The sequence below is a fragment of the Gopherus evgoodei genome, chromosome 11 (genome assembly GCF_007399415.2).
Source record: "Gopherus evgoodei ecotype Sinaloan lineage chromosome 11, rGopEvg1_v1.p, whole genome shotgun sequence".
NCBI lineage: Eukaryota > Metazoa > Chordata > Testudines > Testudinidae > Gopherus > Gopherus evgoodei.
Genome location: NC_044332.1, coordinates 38,870,231 through 38,892,077, shown reverse-complemented (window position 1 = coordinate 38,892,077; position 21,847 = coordinate 38,870,231). Strand labels below are relative to the sequence as shown.

The window sequence follows — 21,847 nt, the reverse complement described above, 5'->3', positions numbered from 1 at the left end:
TTTTGAGGGAAAAAAACCTATCTAAAGGTAGTTTTAATTAAGATACGTTATAGTTCAAAGATATCTCATCATGGAATAGGGATAAATTCTAGAGTATGAGACAACATATTTATGTAATGTCTAAGAAAAACTTTGTAAATGACTTCTAATAGTTCATGGATTAGGGACTCAATTTTAGGGGGTTCCAGGGGCTTCTCTATAGATTATTTAGGTTAATCTTTCTATCTACCCAATGGGACTCATTGCTCAGTCTAGAAGATACCATCAGAGATGCTTAGTTTTGCAGGTCTCAAGAAAGAAAGAAAGAAAGAAAGAAAGAAAGAAAGAAAGAAAGAAAGAAAGAAAGAAAGAAAGAAAGAAGAGAAATAACAGACCTTAACCTTATTGTCCCTCTGCAAATTTGTGTAAACGAAGTCAATCCCTTACCTCTCTCTAAAGTGCAAAGTTTCAAAAAGTTCAATGAATAGAAGATTGTTGGGGGCGGAGTAGATCTGGACAAGGAGAAGTCTGGCGATAAATGTGAGAAGGGAGGGACAGGCAGTAGAAACAAAAGTGAAAATGTTTGAGCAGCATATTCCAGAAGGCTTGAGGTCTGAGTGTAGCCTTCATTGATTTGAGATCTACCACATCATTCTATCACGAGAAGGGAAAATGGATAATGGCAGCAGGCTGTAAAAGAGACCCAGTTTGGGAATATTTTAATGAAGTTCCTCTACCTGTAGATAAGGCAGACGTGTGCAAAATGCAAACACTGCAACAAAGAAATACAAGGCCTGGTTGCCCGAATGAAACAACATCATGAGAAGTGTTCCTTCTCAGGAGGAAGCTGCGTTGAAGACGATGAAAGGAACATGTCTGAACATGCAGGATCTTCAGGTTGGTAAATTTTTTTATTTCATACTTCTTTCTTAAGGACTGCCTGTCTTCCTTCTGGACTATTCTTGAATTCTCATGTCTAAGCAAAAAATATAGTTGTTACTCTATGGTACTATCATTTTAGATGCAGTTGGAATAAAAAATAAATAGCTGAAATATGCAGATTTTCCTTTTATAATTTCACCTTTAAAGTAGTACTGAGTGTCAGTGAATGCAATGAGAAATACTAAATGAGTAGTATGGTAATAATAATTAAATAACTGCATTGACTTATTTTGTTTAGGAGAATCCATCCTCAGCATACAGGATTCTGAAGACTATCCATCTTCAAGATCACCATCATTTTCTACAGTTTCAGAGTTATCTGCCAATGATAGTGTTTTAGTCACATCTTGTATGTCACATAGCCACAGTATATCTATCACCTGTAGCAAGAAGAAAAAAAAAATCTCCATCATCCAGAAACAACCATAGATAAGCTTGTAATAAGAACCAGCAGATTAACAAAAAGAGGTAATTGATGAAAAAATTGCCCTATTTGTTTATGAAACAAACTCTCCTTTCCGTATGATTGAGAACCAACACTTCATTAACATGGTTCAGTCAAGACCAGGATACAGTCCACCCAACAGAGCAGATGTCGCAGGCAAATTGCTGGATAAAAATGTATGAAAGAGAAATTGAGCAGTGTGCAAAAGGTCTAGAGGGTCAAATTGTTAACCTGAGTCTGGATAGGTGGAGCAATGTCCACAATGATCCTGCTGTATGTGCTTGTGTGACAACAGAAGAAGGGAATGTCTTCAGAAACAATTGGTACATCGGGAAATGCACACACAGCAGAATACTTAAAAGTAGTAGCAGCAAAAGCTATAACTGGGGGGAAAAAAATTAAAATGTCAGCATGCAGCTTGGTCACAGACAATGCTGCAAATGTATCCAAGATGAGAAGGAATTTAGAAGAGAGTCCCTAGCTAATACCGTACGGTTGCAGTGCTCATTCGATGCACATCCTAGCCAAAAACGTCACTGTTCCAGAAATAAAGGCTAATGTTGCTGGAACTGCAAAATACTTCCGTAACAACCACTTTGCAGCAGCTGTTCTGAAAAAAGTGGAAGGAACCAAGCTAACTCTCCCACAAGACGTGCGATGGAACTCAGTAGTGGACTGTTTTGAGCACTATATCAAAAACTGGCCTAATCTGATGACAGTTTGTGAACAAAATCACGAAAAAATAGATGGCACTGTCACAGCCAAAGTTCTCAACATTGGGCTTAAGAGAAACGTTGAACACACGCTGAGTACCCTGAAGCCTATTTCTGTAGCCTTGAACAAAATGCAGGAAAATAGCTGTGTTATTGCTGATGCTGTTGAAATATGGAAGGAACTGAGTGAGGTCTTAAAAAGAGAAATATGCAATGATGGAGTTAAATTACAAGCATTAAAAAAACAAATGGGACAAGCACTATCTCCAGCTCATTTTCTTGCAAATATTCTCAATACTTGGTACCAGGGTCAAACCTTAACTGCCAAAGTAGAGGAATTGGCTATGACATGAACATTCAGCAATCATCCCTCCATAATGCCAACTATAATAAAACTTCAGAGCTAACGGTGAACCATTCAAGAAATATAAGTTTGCTGATGATATTTTAAAGAAAGTCACAACAGTGAACTGGTAGAAGTCACTTAAGCACTTGGATTCAGAAACTGTTGAATTGATAATCTCACTTTTAACAGAAGTAGCTTCTTCTGCTGATGTAGAAAGAATAGTTTCTTTCTTTGGACTAATTCATTCCCAGTTGAGATATCGTTTGGGACCTGAAAAAGCAGGAAAGCTTGTTTTTCTTTTCCAGATTATGAACAAACAGGAAAATGAAGATGAAGACGACTGAGTTAGCTGCAGAAGCCAATATGTTAAGTTTCTCATGTTGACCTGGCTGACATAGTTGATTTAATTTTTGTTTTTTTATAAAAAATATTTCATTTAACTATTTTAGTTAAAAAAACAAAAACAAACCTGATTTTAAAAAACTTGAATGTTTAACTAAATTCAAAAATCCATATGCTTGCTTTGTTAAAATATCATATGCCTGCTGCTGAAAAAAAAATCCAGAATACGTAATATTGATGTTTTAAATAAAATAATTTAAATGCCTGTCTGATGATGTTCTCCTTCGAATACAGCATGGCAAGAAAATCCTCCCAATATTAATGATTAACCTGTTTAATTGGAGATAGTTCACCTCTCAATGACTTCATAAATATCTGCTTCAGTTACCTTTGGTAAATGAAATAACCAATCATTCATTTTCTGATATAGCTGTAAAACTAATCTGAAAAGTTTTCAAAATAAATCACTTTAAAAATGTATAGTGTATACCTTCTAAAAATGAAACCTGAGTTGTGAAGAATATGTATTAAGATTATAAGAACCAACAAGAATGCACTATGTAGAAATCCATGATTAAATTGAGTCTTCCTGACAAGTGATTTAAAACAATTTGATTTACATCAAATCCACCTGATTCCCAGAGCCATCCAGTCAACACATTTGAAGTCATAAGAATGTCTCTGTACAAGTAAACATATGTTTGTTCGTTGACAACTGTTTTATACAGCCTAAGATTTCAGTTCAGCAGGATGTAAAACAACTCTAATTTAAAAGCACAAGACTGTATAATTACAGCATATAGTAAATGCCTAGCACAAGGAAAAATAATGTTTAACACAAAAGTTAACAAAAACAAGAAAGCATAAGTGGTTTCTTACCTATAGGATATCCCAGTGCAAAGTCATTGCTTTGTGTAGCAAAAATAGGGAATAGTCCTGCTTTGCTAAATCGACTTTCAGGACTGGCTACCAATAATGTTAAAATACAGACTAAGAAAAATACAGAAGCTTTGGCAACCAGGATGCTGCAAAGGAAGGACCAGTTCACATTGGAAAAATTAAGTACCACCATGTTTTTGAATAGTAAAGCTGGAAGTGCAAAACAGGAGACAAAATTTCCCAGTCCTTTGGCCTGACCTGATGTGATGATGTTGGCTCTTCCGGCTATATATCCACAGAGGATGATGCCGAAGCATTGTAGCAGGGCTGGGAAAAGCCTGCTTATTGACATGGAAGGAGAATGGCTAGTAACATTGAATTGGTAGTCCAAATGGCTGGGCAGGGAATGCGACATATTGGCTGAAGAGGACAGATTCTTTGCGGTGAAGTCTGAGAAAGTATCCATCTTCTCTCACTACTCGTTTTAAAAGTGGAGTATGCAATGTTCTGATCTGTAAAAATAAAAGAGAACGAAACAGTGTTATATGGAAGGAACTTCTGAGTGGGCGTGCGTCTCACTGATTATTTTAAAATGCACTTCCAAATCCCTCCCACAAGTACTTCTATCTGTCACCCGGCCAGATAATGGCAGCTACTGAGAAAGAGAGAAAGAAACAAAACTGATAAAATAGAAAATTGTAAAATCACTTGGGTGGATCCCAAATACACATTCTCCCCTCCTTAGCTAGTTCTCTCTTCTGCTGGTAGTGGAAAGTACACACAACTCACCAATAGCACAGCTGTACAATTAGTACAAATACTAAAATCCACTTGGGTTTCAACTTTAATTCTAGTATATATGTCAAGTGAAACATTAAAGCTAAATGTAACTCATGAGCTGAAACAATGAAAATCTGTTGGCATGGAAAGGGATGCAACTTGAGGATTTTCTGCTGTAGCCTCTGGTATCTAAAATTTATTTAAAATAAATAAAGGCACTTTCAGCTCTTCTGGTTTAAAGAAAAATAAATCGCTAAGCTATCACAGAGTAAAGCTAAGGCATTTGTCTTGTTGGGCCAGGTCTGAAAACTACTTTCACCTAACACGGCCAGCGTACACATTTTTTTTTTAAAACAAACTTTTAAACAAACTTTGTTTCATGTATACCAACTGGCAGCACCATTTTAGCTGAAATGATATTTAAGAGCTTTCTTTAAGAAACTGTTTCCTAACATCATGAAAAGTGAATGCGAGCAGGGCCAAAAAGATGGAAGTTCCATCTATACCAGGGGTTGGCAACATTTCAGAACTGGTGTGCCGAGTCTTCATTTATTCACTCTAATTTAAGGTTTCGCGTGCCAGTAATACGTTTGAACGTTTTTAGAAGGTCTCTTTCTATAAGTCTATAACATATAACTAAACTATTGTTGTATGTAAAGTAAATAAGGTTTTTAAAATGTTTAAGAAGCTTCATTTAAAGTTAAATTAAAATGCAGAGCCCCCTGGACCGGTGGCCAGGACCCCGGCAGTGTGAGTGCCACTGAAAAATCAGCTCGCATGCTGCCTTTGGCACTTGTGCTATAGGTTGCCTACCCCTGATATACACTAAAAAAATCAAGTGGGGAGAGCCTGTTACAACACCATTAGAAGCTGTAGAGTAAAAAGAAGCTCACTGTTACAATACATGCAGTTAGGTCTTGTATATGTTACAACTTGTAATGAGGCTAGGGGAGAAAGGTACCGTATTTGGGTCTGTCACAGGTGGAACTGTTCCGTAGCAACCCAGTTTAGGGCCAAGCGTGGTACTGCAGACACCTCCTGGCTTAGTCCACAAGTTTTGGCTGCCTGCTTGCAGAAGGGTAGTCTGTGCCATAAGCTTGACTTCAGTATCTAAACAGTTAAATAAAAATAAACTCAGAATTTGGCTGCCTGCACCTTTAAATAAATGAACCTCAAAGACAAGCACTTGGTTGCAATGCTTGAAAGCAAGACCCTGAGGTTCTGGGCTAGCAGAGCTCCTTGTCTGTCCCAGTCTCATCCAGAAGTACTGCCCTGAGAAAAAAGGGGGAAGTCTTTTTAACTGGTCTGCTGGCTCCTGATTGGTCAAAGTCTCCTCCTAGCCATTCTAGGCCTCTGGAGGACTGTGTCTTGTTAGTAGTTTGGTCTGGTCACTGGAGCCCTGACATCCCCTGTTCAATGCCTCTAGCAAAGAAAAGAGAAAGACTGATAATGAGACCCTGTCACAGGGTCTCATTACTAAATTATAGTTGTAACGTAGATGGGGGAGGGAGTCTACTTAAAAAAAAACAAAACAAAAACAACAACAACAGTGAGCTTTCCCCATGCATGATACCCTCCTGTCAAATCTGAAATCTAAACCATTTTGAATGAGGAGTTACAAGCAGTTTCAGACACCAAACCTGCTCCCAAGTTCCTCAGTCAATTTTTATTGTTATGCAGGAAAGTCTCATCTTAGGTGAGGGTTTGGTTCCACGATTATCGCGTAAGGCAAAAACTGCATATAGCCAAAATTATATCCCCAAACCCTTTAAACCCCGCCCGCAGCTCCTGCAGCTGGGCTGGGGGGGCATTTAAAGGGAACCACCAGGCTCCCCGCCGCCCTTTAAATGCTGGCCCCAGCCCTGCCGCCGGAGCTGCGGGCGGGATTTAAAGGGTTCTGCCGGGCTTCCCGCCACGGGGGCGAGCCCGGTGGAGCCCTTTAAATGCTGGCCCCGGCCCCGCCGCTGGAGCTGCGAGTGGGGTTTAAAGGGCTCCACCAGGCTTCCCGCCGCGATGCAGAGCCCAGAGGAGCCCTTTAAATCCCACCCGCAGCTTTGGCAACCAGGCTGGGGCTGGCATTTAAAGGGCTCGGAGCTCCACTGTGGCTGGAGCCTCGGGTCCTTTAGTTCACCACAGGGGCTACCAGCCACCTCTGCAACTGGGAGCCCCCGGGTGATTTAAAGGCCCTGGGACTCCCAGCCACAGCTGGTGCCCCAGGACCTTTAAATCTTGAGGCCATGCCCCCCTTGAGGCCACGCCCCCCCCACTCCGGCCCTACGCGTATAATTGAAATTGTGCATATTAAATGCGCGTAAGTTGCGAGAGACCTGTACAACCATACTTATATAAACGATTCCCCTTCACCCATCTCTGATGATGCGTAAGACACCAATCCAAATGGGCAAATGACTGACTCTGATGAGGAAACAGTTTCACTGACTCAACACAGAATGCTATCAAATGCAGAGTGAACAATCTGATTCAGTCTAATCTTATTTGGTTACACCATTGCTTCTGAATGGTGGGTAGTAATATTTTCAGGAAAAAAATGTGATTTTTAAGTTTATGTGCTTCTTTCATGAGATGTCAAATGCCCCCTCTGTGAACCATCTGACTGCTGACTACATGACCAGAAAAACATGTGGGTGTATGTACCCATCACACACCTTGGTGTTCTGTTCATTTGAAAGAACAAATGATATCATCTGATAAGAAGAATGCAAGTTCTGAAAGTAAAAGAGGGAAACTATTCTTTCAGTTATTCAGATAGTTAAAATGTTTTCTACAATCTTTAAGAATTGGCTAAATAGAGCCAGTGGGAAAAGAGAAGAAGCTAGTTCCTTATTTTCTAGTCTGCTTGGTGCTGCTCTTACATTTTAATACCATAAATGTCCGAGAGAAAGCAGCTCACCCCAAAATATGTATTATATATTAAACTGAACTGTGCTTTCCCTGCCTGACCTCTGGGACATTTTGGGGTGGACGGGGCATCTTACCAACTTGCTAATTTAAAAATATAGAAAAAAAGCTCTCTGTATTTCACCACCACTGCCTAATGATACTCAATAAGATGCTACAATAGAGGAGAATTCCTATTCAGATCAAGAATAAATTCCAGTGGCCACAGAAGAAATCATGTCCACTGCTACCACACCAAGCGGGGAAAAAAAAAAAAGTATCAGATCACCATTCTAAGTCAATTATTCTTTCTAACCAACCAGACTTTCTGCATCATTCATCTGCTTAAGAACTCAGGACAGAGTGTTATTTTTATGCTGAGAGGTGATGGTGGCTGCAGGGATCACAGATCTGGTAAGTACCTATGAAGGAACCATTAAAAAAAGGGAACTTTGTTTAGTACTAATAAACAATGAAAACCACTCAGGGGACAGACCAGCATGATAAGCCTGGGCCACGCTGGCCCAGGGGTTTCCCTGAAGAGTAATAATCACAGAGGCTGGCCAGGAACTGGGGCAGGGCAGCTGTGTGCGAGAGAGAGACAGAAGGGAAGCACCAGAGCAGAGACCAAAGTAGCCAAGAACATAGGCTGAGCAAACCCTGCGACCATGGCCCAGGGGAAAAAAAAAGGAGGGAACATTTTGGGCTGAGTGGTGGCCGAAAGGGGCTTGGAACTACAAGCAAAGAAACTCTCTCTTGCTGTTTGATTCCTCCTGTGTTCAAGGAAACAGGACTTTGTACATTCTTGAGAAGCAAACAGGTTTGTATGAAAGACGTGCCTGGCTCCATCATCAATTTCTCCTTCCAACTGAAATCACCTATAGGACTCTGAATTTTGTCTAAGGGCGCGGGTAAAAGAGGGTAACATTCCTCCTCCTCCCTCCCAGAATAACCACAGCAGATGCACTAGAATTGACACAACACAGGCATTCTTTACCTCAGGTAGACAACACAATGGTAAAGATACCAATTGGTCTACACTAGCATTCCCCGTTACAAGCAGTGGTGATGCTGCACTGATGTTGGATTAAGAGTTGGAGAATTTCAGAAAAGAGCTAATGTAGACAAGGCCACAGAGATTGTGCTTTTTTCCTGTGCCCCATTTCAGACTGAGAGGGAGACGACCTTTCTAATTTCTTCAGTTGCTATGGAAGCATGGCCACAAAGCATGGCCAAGAAAGTCACAAATTTGTTACATACTTTTGAAAACAAAAACCACAATTAACAGTTTGTTTCTCCCCTGATTATAAAGACAACCTTCATGCTTTGATTACTTTGTGGCAAGTGTGACATATGCACTAGTATCAACAGCGGAAGGAACTATTCTCCAACTTCTTTTTAAAGACACTGTAATAGAGGCTCAACTTAAATGTATACCCCAATTTAAAAAACATAGTAAGAGAACCAAAAAAGAGCCACTGTGGTTAAACAACAAAGTAAAAGAAGCAGTGAGAGGCAAAAAGGCATCCTTTAAGAAGTGGAAGATAAATCCTAATGAGGAAAATAGAAAAGAGCATAAACTCTGGCAACTTAAGTGTAAAAATATAATTAGAAAAACCAAAACAGAATTTGAAGAATAGCTAGCCAAAGACTCCAAAAGTAATAGAATTTTTTTTTTAAATACATCAGAAGCAGAAAGCCTGCTAAACAACCAGCGGGGCCACTGGACAATCGAGATGCTAAAGGAGCACTCAAAGATGATACGGCCATTGCGGAGAAACTAAATAAATTCTTTGCATCGGTCTTCACTGTTGAAGATGTGAGGGAGATTCCTAAACCTAAGCCATTCTTTTTGGGTGACAAATCTGAGGAACTGTCTCAAATTGAGGTTTCATTACAGGAGGTTTTGGAACAAACTGATAAACTAAACAGTAATAAGTCTCCAGGACCTGATGGTGCTCACCCAAGAACTCTGAAGGTACTCAAATGTGAAATTCTAGGATTACTAACTGTCATCTCTAACCTATCATTTAAATCAGCTTCTGTACCAAATGACTGGAGGATAGCTAATGTGAGGCCAATTTTTAAGAAGGGCTCCAGAGATGACCCTGGCATCTACAGGCCAGTAAGCCTCACTTCAGTACCGGACAAACTGGTTGAAACTATCATAAAGAACAAAACTGTCAGACACATAGATGAACATAATTTGTTGGAAATTGTCAAACTGGTTTTTGTAAAGGGAAATCATATCCCACCAATCTACTAGAATTCTTTGAGGGTGTCAACAAGCATGTGGGCAAAGGAGATCCAGTGAATATAGTGTATTTAGATTTTCTGAAAGCTTTTGACAATGTTCCTCACCAAAGGCTCTGAAGCAAAATAAGCAGTCATGGGATAAGAGGGAAGGTTCACTCATGGATTGGTAACTGTTAAAAGATAGGAAACAAAGGGTAGGAATAAATGGTCAGTTTTCAGAAAGAAGAGAGGTAAATAGTGGTGTCCCCAGGGATCTGTACTGGGCCCAGTCCTGTTTAACATATTCATAAAAGATCTGGAAAAAGGATAAACAGTGAGGTGGCAAAATTTGCAGATGATACAAAACTACTCAAGATAGTTAAGTCCCAGGCAAACTGTGAAGAGCTACAAAAGGATCTCACAAAACTGGGTGACTGGGCAACAAAATGGCAGATGAAATTTAATGTTGATAAATACAAAGTAATGCACATTGGAAAAGATAATCCTGACTGTACATATACAATGATGGGGTCTAAATTAGCTATTACTACTCAAGAAAGAGATCTTGGAGTCATTGTGGATAATTCTCTGAAATCATCCACTCAATGTACAGCGGCAGTCAAAAAAGTGAACAGAATGTTGGGAATCATCAAGAAAGGGATATATAATAAGACAGAAAATATCATATTGCCTCTATATAAATCCACGGTACACCTACACCTTGAATACTGTGTGCAGACGTGGTCACCCCATCTCAAAAAAGATATATTGGAATTGGAAAAGGTTCCGAAAAGGGCAACAGAAATCATTAGGAGTATAGAACTGCTTCCATATGAGGAGAGATTAATAAGACTGGGACTTTTCAGCTTGGAAAAGAGGTGACTAAAGGGGGATATGATAGAGGTCTATAAAAACATGAGTGGTATAGAGAAAGTAAATAAGGACGTGTTATTTACTCCTTCTCAAAACACAAGAACAAGAGGCCACCAAATGAAATTAATAGGTAACAAGTTTAAAACAAACGCAAGGAAGTATTTTTTTCATGCAACGCACTGTCAACCTCTAGAACTCCTTGCCAGAGGGTGTTGTGAAAGCCAATACTACAACAGGGTTCAAAAGGGAGCTAGACAGATTCATGGAAGATAGGTTCATAAATGGCTATTAGCCAGGATGGGCAGAATGGTGTCCCTAGTCTCCGTTTGCCAGAAGCTGGGATTGGGTGACAGGATCACTTGATGATAACCTGTCTGTTCATTCCCTCTGGGGCACCTGCCATTGGCCACTGTCAGAGGACAGGATACTGGGCTTGATGGACCTTTGGTCTGACCCAGTATGGCCGTTCTTATGTTCTTAATGGCACATTAAAAACTTCAAAGCTTTGTTTGGATCATTTAATCGGCTGATTTTTAAAGAAAGTTTTCCTAACCCAATTGAATTATAAAACGTTACACGTTAATCCAGAGTACCAATGTATACTAGTGTTCTTAGAGTGAGCTCCTTCCCTGCCCACAGTTGTTATATTTTATATTGTACATGCATTTAGAATGCAAGTTCTTTGGGACACTGACTCAGTATTTGACATCCTTACCCACCTTGCAGCATTGTGTACACTTACCAAACTTGATCAACTGGGATGAAAACGGCCTATTTTCAAGGCAACCAGTCCATCCTTATCCCATACAATACATTTCCAATGTTGTGCCCACTCTACACTGTAAATCTTCCAAGCAACATGGATTCAGCACTTCTCTTGAGCAAATGCAACACACTTGACTATCAGTTAGTTTTTCCAGATGATCTAACTAAATTTCACCCCATTACTCCAAGTTATTCCCGTGTAATGTGGTCTACAAACCCCATACTGAGCACGGGGGGGGGAAGAACCTCTTCATCTTGATCACACTCCCACACAGCTGCCAGAGCTGCCAATCATGGAGACAGATGCCCACAGCTGCAACTAAGCGAGGAAACAAGGCCTGAGAGTAGAGTAGACAGATGGAAGAGGCGGCAAAAAAGCATGGGACAGCAAAGGACAGACACCAGGATGCTTTCAGGAAAGTAATCAAGAGAGTGAAGTAGACTGTAAGCCCTAAAACTGGAGGACTGATAGCCTTAATTAGAGGTGAAGGTCCAGGAACTCAACTCATTGAAGACTAGCTAAGGAGAGTCAACAGGAGAAACTGGGGCCCCTTGAAAGACCACACAGGCTTCCATGTACCAACTTTTTAAATTCCTCTTTCTCCCTGGTATATTCACCTTTCAAGTATTTGGATGGAGGATATGTTTGTTATGTGCCCTCTGCATTTGTAGCTAGGGATCTGGATCAACATCTTCATTTCCATCAGGGAATACTGGCTTCAAGATTAAGCTTGATAAGTTTATGGAGGGGATGGAATGGTGGGATAGCCTAATTTTGGCAATTAATTGATCTTTGATTATTAGCAGGTAAATATGACCAATGGTCTGTGATGGGATGTTAGATGGGGTGGGATCTGAGTTACTACAGAGAATTCTTTCCTGGGTGCTGGCTGGTGAGTCTTGCCCACATGCTCAGGGTTTAACTGATCACCATACTTGGGGTCGGGAAGGAATTTTCCTCCAGGAAAGATTGGCAGAGGCCCTGGAAGTTTTTTGCCTTCCTCTGCAGCGTGGGGCAAGGATCACTTGCTGGAGGATTTTCTGCACCTTGAGGTCTTTAAACCATGATTTGAGGACTTCAGTAACCCAAACATAGGTTAGGGGTTTGTTACAGGAGTGGCTGAGTGAGATTCTGTGGCCTGCATTGTGCAGGAGGTCAGACTAGATGATAATAATGGTCCCTTCTGACCTTAAGTCTATGAGTCTACTCCTCAGTTTAACTGATGTTTAGCTCAGCCATACACATTTAGCTCTTAAACTTCCATCCAGCCCACAGGTTAATTTTTCTTGCTCACTCAAAGCTTCCAATATCCTTCTGACGATAAGACACCCAGAACTGAACACAATATCTCAGGTATGGTTGCACCAGATCCACACAGAAATTACTACCTCCCTGATCCATAGCACAGCTAGTTGCAGCCCACAGTTCCATTGGCTTTTTCACTGCCATATCACATTGCAAACTCAGGTCTAATTTACTGCTCATTCTCACCCATAAGGCTCTTTCAGCATCGCTGCTTCCCGGGTTTTCCCTTCCAATGAACATCTCTATTTGACTATTTCCCACTAATTTATTAGTGGAGAGCACTTTTCCAAGCTAGTTTTTTAGTGCAATGATAAACTCTCAGTCCTTCCCTCTGCACTCAAACAGCCCCAAAGAGGATACAATTGCATAACCACACCTGAGAAAGGTGTATATTTTGGCCTCTGCAGATAGTAAACTCTAAATGAACATGAGGCAGAGTTACAGAGTCTAGGCTCTCAGCAGCACTCAAAACTTGGCCTGCTTCCTGGCCTACCCTGGGGCCTTCCTAGCAATAACCTCACTATCTGGCTCCTTCACCCAAAGGCTTTGCTCTGATCCACAGCAGCAGCCTGTGTCCCATGCCTTCCTATATAAGACCACATCTACACTAGAAAGCTTTCAATAGTAAACTAATTGTTTAGGGGTGTGATTTCCCTCCCCAAAAACATACTTCTATGCCAGCAAAAGCCCTAATGTAGATATAGTTATACCAGCATAAAAGTGTTCTCGCTGGTGTACTTATTTTGCTCAGGGAATTGGTATAAACTATACTGTCTACAGCTGGGGTGGGGGATGGTGGTAGAGGGTTGTCAGTATAGTTATACCAGCAAACCTTTTCTAGTGTAGACCTGACCTAATATATTTATATGGCCTTCAAGTGACACAGATCTGATCACCTCACAATCTTGAATATATTTATCCTCACAACACCCTTGTGAGGTAGGGAAATACTATTATCCCCATTTTACAGATCACGAACTGAGGCCAGGTCTACACTTGTAAAGACTTGCTGGTATAGCTATATAGTGACAAGGGTGTACTGTGCTGGCAAAGCACTCCTACCATGGACCCAGGTTATGCCAGCAAAACTGTGTTTTTGCTCATGTAGCTTAGTCTAGCACCTCCCTCCCCCACTATATCCACTCAAATGAAATAAGCTATCCGTGCAAAAGCAGTTTTACCAATATAAGTGCAGCTACCTTTTGAGTTTGTCCTAGCACAGATGTCAGTCACAAATGAAGCCCGACTGGCATAGCTACACCATCTGATGTTTGTAGTGTAGGCCTGGCCTCCCACTTTTTCCCCTTATTCCAGAGAAGGGTGAAGGAGAAGTTAGTCACAAATGCACCTATTTTTGAGGACCTGCTGACTAATTTATGACTCTTTGAGAGAGTATTGCCTAGGCTGCCATTTGTGCTAAGGACAGCTGCATTGTAGCCACTGGTCACAAGGAGGGATAGCTCAACAAGAGGAAGTCTGGTCTAGTAGTGGACTAAAAAGCAGCAGAGCATAAGGACCTACTGCATTCTATAACCCTCGCTCTAACACTAACTTAGTACCCTATCTGTAAAACGGAGACAATAAAACTTACTTAGCTACCTATTTCACATGAGTGGTGGGTGTATTGATAAGTATTTGTAAAGCACTAACATTTACCAAAACACAAACCAAACTCTCCAGTTGCTAGTAATTAGAGCAACTCCCAGATCCCTGCTTTGATCACAGTACTGTTTCTTGGGCCTGGTCTACACAGGGAGGGTGTGTGTGTGTGTGTGGGGGGGAGAAATCGATCCAAGATATGCAACTTCAGCTATGAGAATAGCGTAGCTGAAGTCAATGTATCTTAGTTCGACTTACCTTGTGTCCTCACAGCACGGGGTCGATTGCTGCGGCTCCCCCATCAACTTTGCTTCTGCCTCTCGACGAGCTGGAGTTCAGCAGTCAGGAGAGCGACTGGGGATCCATTTATCACGTCTACACTACACGTGATAAATCAATCCCCAATAGATCGATCGCAACCCGCCAATCTGGGTACCCTAAAACACTCTTCTAAATACTGGCAACTATGCCTAAACCCTAGCACAAGCAGCTGGGTTCCACCTCTGGTGCCTGAAGATCCCCTTCACTCTTCCCTCCACTTTTAAAGGAAATGCCCAAAAATTCTTCTTACTGACCCTCCCCAAAATTCCCAGAGGGACTCTCTACCAGAAAAATGCTGATTTTGTTGGAGAGATTCTGTAAATTGTTAATGGATCCTGAGATCATTCTCACAGAGCAGATCACCTCATTTACAACGTGCTGCAATATAATGATGTCCTGATGGTGATGAACACATTATAGTTCTGTTGGACAAACTCATTTAAGTGGAAACCTTGAAAGAAGGGGCAACATCTATCGTGAAAGAGTTCTCATCTCAGGTGCTCACATTAGAAGAATACTGAATAGGTCTGACCACTTTTAAAACTGGCTAGAGTAATAAAATCACCAAAAAGAGGAAGTTAATTGCATCACCGTAGTGCTTTAAATTAAAAGATACTGTAGTGGTGAGAAATGATTGGTACAGATCCCACTCCTGTACATTGCCATTCTGTCTTCTAGCCTGAGGAGAATAAATGAAGAGCAATAGTGTAACCTTGGGCAAATCACTGAAAAGGGACACCATTAGTCTGAAATCTAGTCAATTCTAAAAGTAGTTTCAGGTACCAAACCTTCTCCTTTGTCCCCCTCCACATTGTTTAGGGTTTTAAAATATTTCCTATTTTTAATTTTTTCCCTGCACTGTTACTGTGTGAAAGTGCCTAGATGCTACAGAAACAACTACTAAGAAAACTGACTACACAAAAGAAGCAATGAAATGAAGGCCCTGGTCTACATACAAAATATCACTGATATAACTAAAAGGTGTGGCTTCCAACTAAGTAAGTTAAATGAGTGTAAATTCTGTGTGTAGAAAAGCCCTAACAATATGCAGAAGTGTTGCCAATTGCACAAAGTAAACAAGAAAAGAAAAATATTCCCCCTACTCTCTTTCAGTTATAGTAATTTGATGTTTTATTTGTAGATGTGATCTTTGATGCCATAACAGTCAGTAAAACATTTTCCACACAGAAGTGAGATTTTTAGATTCAGCATCCCTTTAAAAGGAACAAAAAACCTTCAGTGCCTCAGTTTTCCAACTTGTAAGATCTGAGATACAATCACTCACTTTTATTAAATTATTTTAAACATACAGTGAAAAGCAAAGCCTTATTATTGGTACTTCATATTTATTTTCTCTGAGTGCCTACTATGCTCCTTCTGTGTCTGAGTAAGCATATTCATGATCGGGAAATGTTTGTGTTTGAGAAGTACAAAACTAATTGCACTGTGCTGCATGACAACAGACTTGAGGAAAAAGCTGGAAGATGAAAAGGAAAAGGAAGGCTAGATGGGTTTCCTAAGTGTTTAGTTTGGTGGTGTGTTACTTTAAACTAAAACTACTTTAACAGATATACACAGCAGATACATGTCAAAATAGACAAAGTGAAGTATGAAAATAACTGATGCAAAAAAATAAACAAGTCAACGCTAAGACCGATGAAACACCGATTCGGCACCTACACAATCAGCCAGTGGCAAACTGTACCAGAGGTGTTTAGAATAACACTGAAAACACCCTGTAACCAACACTAGTTTTGGAAGGAGATGATGTTTACCAGTAAATACGATGTGTTGGATAGCTCTGAGTGAATATTAACAGGTAAATTACACACACATAATCTCTCTCTCTCGCTCTCTCACACACACACTGCAAAGCGCCTACTGCAGCCACAGTTGTTAGGTGTTGCAGAAGTTAGGCAGCTAAAAACAAGCACAAATTCTCCTTCCTGTGGGCAGGCTGAGCGCCTCTGGGGAGGAAACAGCCCGGGCATCCGCACAGACGATCTCGCTGTGCCCAGCAATGAGATGAAACACCCGCACCGCGTCCAGCGCAGCCTTACGTAAGGCAGAGCACAGTGGCGCAGGGACCGGCTGACCCCCCTCTGCACGCGCCTGACCGCCCCCAAGGACATACTGATTTCGGGAGATCTCCCCGCGACGGTCACAGCCCCAGCGCGGGCCCGCACATGCCGGCTCCGGAGCCCCTGGGTGCTGGGGCCCCCTCAGTGCCCGGCCACTGGCCGCTGCCCCGGGCCTTCTCTGCTCTGCGAGGTGCCCTTCGCTGCCTCTGCCGGGCGCAGGACTTGGCCGCCGCGGCTGGGGCCCGTCTCCAGCTCAGCCCCATGGAGCGCGAGGCGCGGCGCTGCCGCCCCAGCTCCCACGCGCGCCAGGACCCGGCCCCACAGAGGAGGCGCCCGAGTCGAAGTGCCCGCCCTGCGTCGGGTGCAGCCAGGCGCTAGCCCCAGCCGGGGGAGGGGAGCAGGGCGCGCATCGCCGCCAGTCCGCGCCGCTGCTGAGCCGGGAGCGGGGAGGGGGCCGGCAGCCTTCAAGATGGCGGCGCTCGGTGGGCTACTGCCCACGGGACCCAAGCCCCATGCTGGATGCAGCCGCTGGACCTGCCCTCTCTGTCTCAGGGAGCGGCTTCTGGGAGGGGGGACACAGAGCAGCCTCCAGCTCCTCTCTCAGATGGGGGGGGGTGTCACAGACTCACCCCCCAGCTCCTTGGGGGTGTGGGTCTATCTCCCCAGCACGCCTGCTGGAGGGAGGGGTTACAGATTTATCCCCGCCTCCTTATGATGGGGCTGCAGAGCTGTCCCCTCCTATCCTTACTATTGGGTGGCTATGGATGTGTCCCCAAGTTTCCTTAGTCTGGGGGTTGTAGGTTTATCATGCACCTCAACGCCTCTTGGAGAGGGAAAGGGAGGCCTCAGACCTTATCCCTGCATTTCCTTGCACAGGGGGGATGGGAACTATATATCTGATCTCAAGTCTTGGCCCTGACCCACCCCTTCCAAAATCCTATCTCGGGGGGGTGGTGGGGGGGGGAAGGTGGTCAAAGGACCTGCCCTCAGCATCCCCCCCTCATTCCCTGTGACCTCACAGAGCAGAGCAATGACCTCTCCCAAATGAGCCAGAGTCGCTTTTCATTATTAGAAGGAACAGAGCTGCTCACAGCCTTGGGAGGAAAGAAGGGGTTGTAGATTCTGGCCCCCTATTCTCCCAAGGCTGAGAGAGACTCCATCTTTGGGTGTTAGTTCTCAATAGCTTTTGGAATCAATTCTTGGAAGCCTGAAGGAGTAGGGAGTGGGCCTTTCTCTGAGAAACTTGCTGTATCATTCCCTTAATAGTGTCACAGTGGTGCATGAGCAGGTGACACATTTCACATCGTGAACCAGATCTCAGGCCCACAAAGCTTTAGCTCTATAAGCCCACAGAGTCTTGGGACAAAGGCTCCAGGGGCTATATGCCTATGGAATCTATGTATATACAGCCATGGATAGGGCCAGTGTGTATATAAAATTTAGATGCTAGGAGCCCCACCTCTAAATCTTCGAACACTAACAGCAGGGCATAGAGGTGGAAACTTTTAAAGTGAATTTGCTACGTTAGTTCTAGTTTACTTAGAAAAGAAACAAAACTAGAAATTAAACATTACCCATGTAATGTTCCACAATAACAGAAAGAGACAGTTATCATAGAACTAAGAGAGATCAGTCAGGAGGTGATAGTTTTCTATATTTGTTGTCACTTGTTTAGCACATCCTATGAATGTTCTAGTAATTTAACTAGAGTCTTGAGTTTCCAAACTTTGTTAATATATAACCTGCAAAGGCTGGCCTTATAATTAATTATGCCCTACATGATAACTTAAGTTGGGTATTTAGAATCAATAATCGTGATTCTCTTGCTGCTGGAAAGGGGAATCAGACTTTAAGTTGCCTCTTCTTAACCCACTATTGGAGGAAGGAGAAATCAGGTAATGACTTACCCATTTTCCACGCGGCTTGCTGGTGGGTGAGCAGGAAGGAACTAAGTCACGTGTTGCTTCTGCTCTGATATCACTGCCATCTGTCTGAAGGGAACAACAACTTTAAAATGAAAGAGAAGTTATACAAAGAAGGCAATCTCTCTATATATAACTTCCAAAAGCTCAAAGCCCAAAACAGCTTGTTTTCTGTGTTCTGAACACTTGAGACACACATATCTGTGCCATTAGCCCTCCTAACTGGGACAGTGGAACTTAAAGGCAGGGGAGTTTTCATAGTTTCTTCAGAGAGTCAATTAAAAAACCAAACCAAACCTGGGGACTTAAACTAAATAAACAAGAATCTCACACACAAGAAAAAGACTTAATACAAGCTTTTGGCATGTAGCTAAACCAGAGAGGAAAACAAAGAAAGAGACTGAGCACCAGCAATTGCAGAAGTAAAAGGATGGACACATGACAGACAACTTAAAAAGAAACTTTATTTTTTGTCAAAAATTCTCTCCCCCAAATGGGTCAATCTTGGCTCCCTGAACCTATCAAATCCATATGGGAAGTTGAAGGGAACAAATAGGATGTTATATTTTAAGAAGGCGGGAGGGGAGAAATAACATGAACAGAATACTTAGGGCAAGGATAATGAAAAGATTTATGTAAAAAAAGAGATATAAAAGCCCTTAACCAAAACCGAAGGGGGCATTGAAGGAACAAAAATGTTTGGAAAAGGAACTGCAGGAGACTTTAAAGTGGCACTGCATAATCTTTCCCACCTCACCAGTAGCTACCATAAGGGATTGTCTCAGTGGTGGGAGTGTTCCTTCTGTTTTGAGCATGGTAGTCAGATGCACATCCCTAAATCCATGAAAGTGCTCCTATCCTGAGTCTTAACACTTCTGTTTTTGAGGTATTGTGGGGAACACCATTAAAGGAGGAGTGGAGGTAAAAGAAAACATTGATAGTAATATAACTTCAACTTCCATATTTTAAAGTTCAGTAAGAGATCACAAGTTGGTAAAAAGGTTGAAAACAATTCATCTGGGATGTGCCAGTCTTAAGCACCACTGAAAGAAAAAAAAAAGATAATCAAGAGGAGAAAAGAATAAATGAAATGGGAAAAAATCAGATTTCTACTTAGAATACAGACTTATGAAAACAAGTATTTTATGATTGATACTCCTTGAATATCAACGACAGAAAAATAAACAATAAAGACATACAAGAAATAATAATTTGCACTTATAAAACATCTTTCTTCCTGACTGGACTGAAAATCCTTTACAGACTAAATGATGGAAGGACAAATGCACCACTTCTAGGATGAAACATGGTAGATATTCTGGGTCAGTAACACCACACAACAGAAAGAGAAAAGTAGTTTCTCAATTTGAAACTATAGGGGAATTTAGATAGAACATAAATACCAGTGGACAGGACACCAGTGTTAGGACCCTTACTCTTGTGTAAATGGCTGTGAAATCTTCCATTAAGTACAAGTTGTCTCAAAGCAGCACCTTCAGCAACATAGTGCTCTGTTGCACCATGCGAGGTGACGGGTTCAGTACTGATTTTGGGGACACTGCTTGTCTATCTTTCCTCTGTTCCCGGCAGCAGATAATTTTATTGGCCTGTGTCATTGATGCTCCCGCACACAGAGCATATCCAACAGAAGCAGCAGAGTGAAACAGTGTCAGATAACGTCAATTTCATACTGTTCCTTTTGCAATAATGTGCTATGTGTATGATCAGCGTGGGGGAGAAAAAACAAAACAGAAAAGGGGAGAAACAGAAATGGAAGGAGGATAAAAAAAAATGAAGAGGCAGGACAACAAAAAGGAGAAGCTAATGAGAGGACAACAAACTCAGAAGAGATGCTCACAAATGGAAAAAAGTGGGAAGGGAATAACAAAAAAAAATTAGTGGCGGGGAGGGAGGTGAGTTAGCTTCACTAGTGGGAACATTGTTTAAGGACGATCCTCAAACCCGTGCTCCCTAGCATAGGAAGGCCTTGTCTAGACTAGGACTTGGAAGATGTTAGCTAAGCACGTTAACAACCTCATGTACACAAGGCAGCATGCCTTTAACATGTTAAACTAGTTCTTTAACTCAACTAATTATAGACTACACAGTGAGAAAAATAACCACATTGTCCTCAGTACAATACTAATTAAATACTGTACAGATGACCATTGCATCACCGATGTCAATAATGTAGCAGAAAGTACTACCGGACAGAGAATACAGTACTGTTATCCTTTTTTTACTTGAGCTGTTAGCCAAAATTCGAGGGTGTAGTCAGGGCCGGTGCAACCATTTAGGCAGACTAGGCGGTTGCCTAGGGTGCCAAAATTTGGGGGCACCAAAAAGCGCCCCCCAATTTTTTTTTAAGTAGTTGAGTGGTCGCTGCCGCTGGGATCGAGAGGGACTCGGAGCTGCCGGCAGCATCCGCAGCCGGCAGCCCAGGGTGTCCCCTGGGTCAGGGCGCCGCCGCGGCAGCCAGCAGCCCAGGGTTTGTAGGGGGCCGGTTCTATATGTTTGCGGTGCTCGAGCACCAGCAATATTCAGGGCTGGGGGCCCTGCTCCAGCAATATTTGGAGCTCAGTCTCTCCCCCGGCCCTGCCTGGATCGGGCCCGGGCCCCGGCCCCGACCCCCGCGTGTCGCCCCCCGCCCACGCCCCGCCGCGTCCGTGCCTCACAGAAAGCAGCTGCAGCGCCTCTCCCCTGCCTGCTTCTGTTGCTGGAGTGGAGCGGCTTCCGGCAGAACTGCTGTCTGCTGCCCCAGGGTCCTAGTGCCCCTCAGCTCCTCCTGGCAGGGCAGGCTGCCCTTACCCTGTGCTTCCGCCCTCGCCCTGAGTCTCTCCAACACCCCAAACCCCTCAGCCCCCCACACCCTAATCCTCTGCCTCAGCCCTGAGCCCCCCACATCATGAACCCCTCATCCTCAGCCCCAACCCTCATCCTCCTGCACCCTAATGCTCTTCCCCAACCCTGAGCCCCCCTGCAGCATGAACCCCTCATCCTCAGCCCCAACCCTCATCCCCCTGCACTCCCTCCTATCCCCAAACTCCCTCCCAGAGCATGCACTCCCTCCCAGAGTGTGCACCACCTCCCCTTTCCCACACACTCCTTCCCACCCCCAAACTCTCTCCCAGAGTGTGCACCACCTCCCCTTTCCCACACGCTCCTTCCCACCCCCAAACTCCATCCCAGAGCCTGCACCCCTCACCCTTTCCTACACCCCCACCCCCAGCCTGCACCCAAACTCCATCCCAAAGCCTGCACCCCTCACCCCCTCCTGCACACCCACCTCCTGCCCCAGCCCGGAGCCTGCACCCAGCACCCAAACTCCATCCCAAAGCCTGCACCCCTCCTGCACCCTAATCCCCAGCTCAGGGCCTGTACCCCAGAGCTCTCCCCCCAAACTCCTCCCAGAGCCTTAGGC

General features: G+C 43.1%; 1 protein-coding gene across 10 annotated transcripts in view; it reads right to left on the bottom strand.

The window, feature by feature from the left end:
* GPR155 (G protein-coupled receptor 155) overlaps positions 1-21,158 on the bottom strand; it is a 55,373-nt gene extending 34,215 nt beyond the window's left edge. For 2 of the 10 annotated variants that reach the window (XM_030580034.1, XM_030580041.1), the window contains exons 1-4: positions 21,102-21,158; positions 18,412-18,495; positions 5,388-5,536; positions 3,647-4,158 (exon numbers count right to left, since the gene is read on the bottom strand). In XM_030580034.1, coding sequence (XP_030435894.1) covers positions 3,647-4,112 — 466 coding nt within the window. In that variant the 5' untranslated portion in view covers positions 4,113-4,158; positions 5,388-5,536; positions 18,412-18,495; positions 21,102-21,158. Of the gene's footprint in view, positions 1-3,646; positions 4,159-5,387; positions 5,537-14,360; positions 14,967-15,014; positions 15,103-16,557; positions 16,778-18,411; positions 18,496-21,101 lie in introns of those variants that run through there. The other 8 variants (XM_030580036.1, XM_030580042.1, XM_030580038.1 and 5 more) reach the window with 8 other exon arrangements.
* Positions 21,159-21,847: the final 689 nt, after the last annotated feature.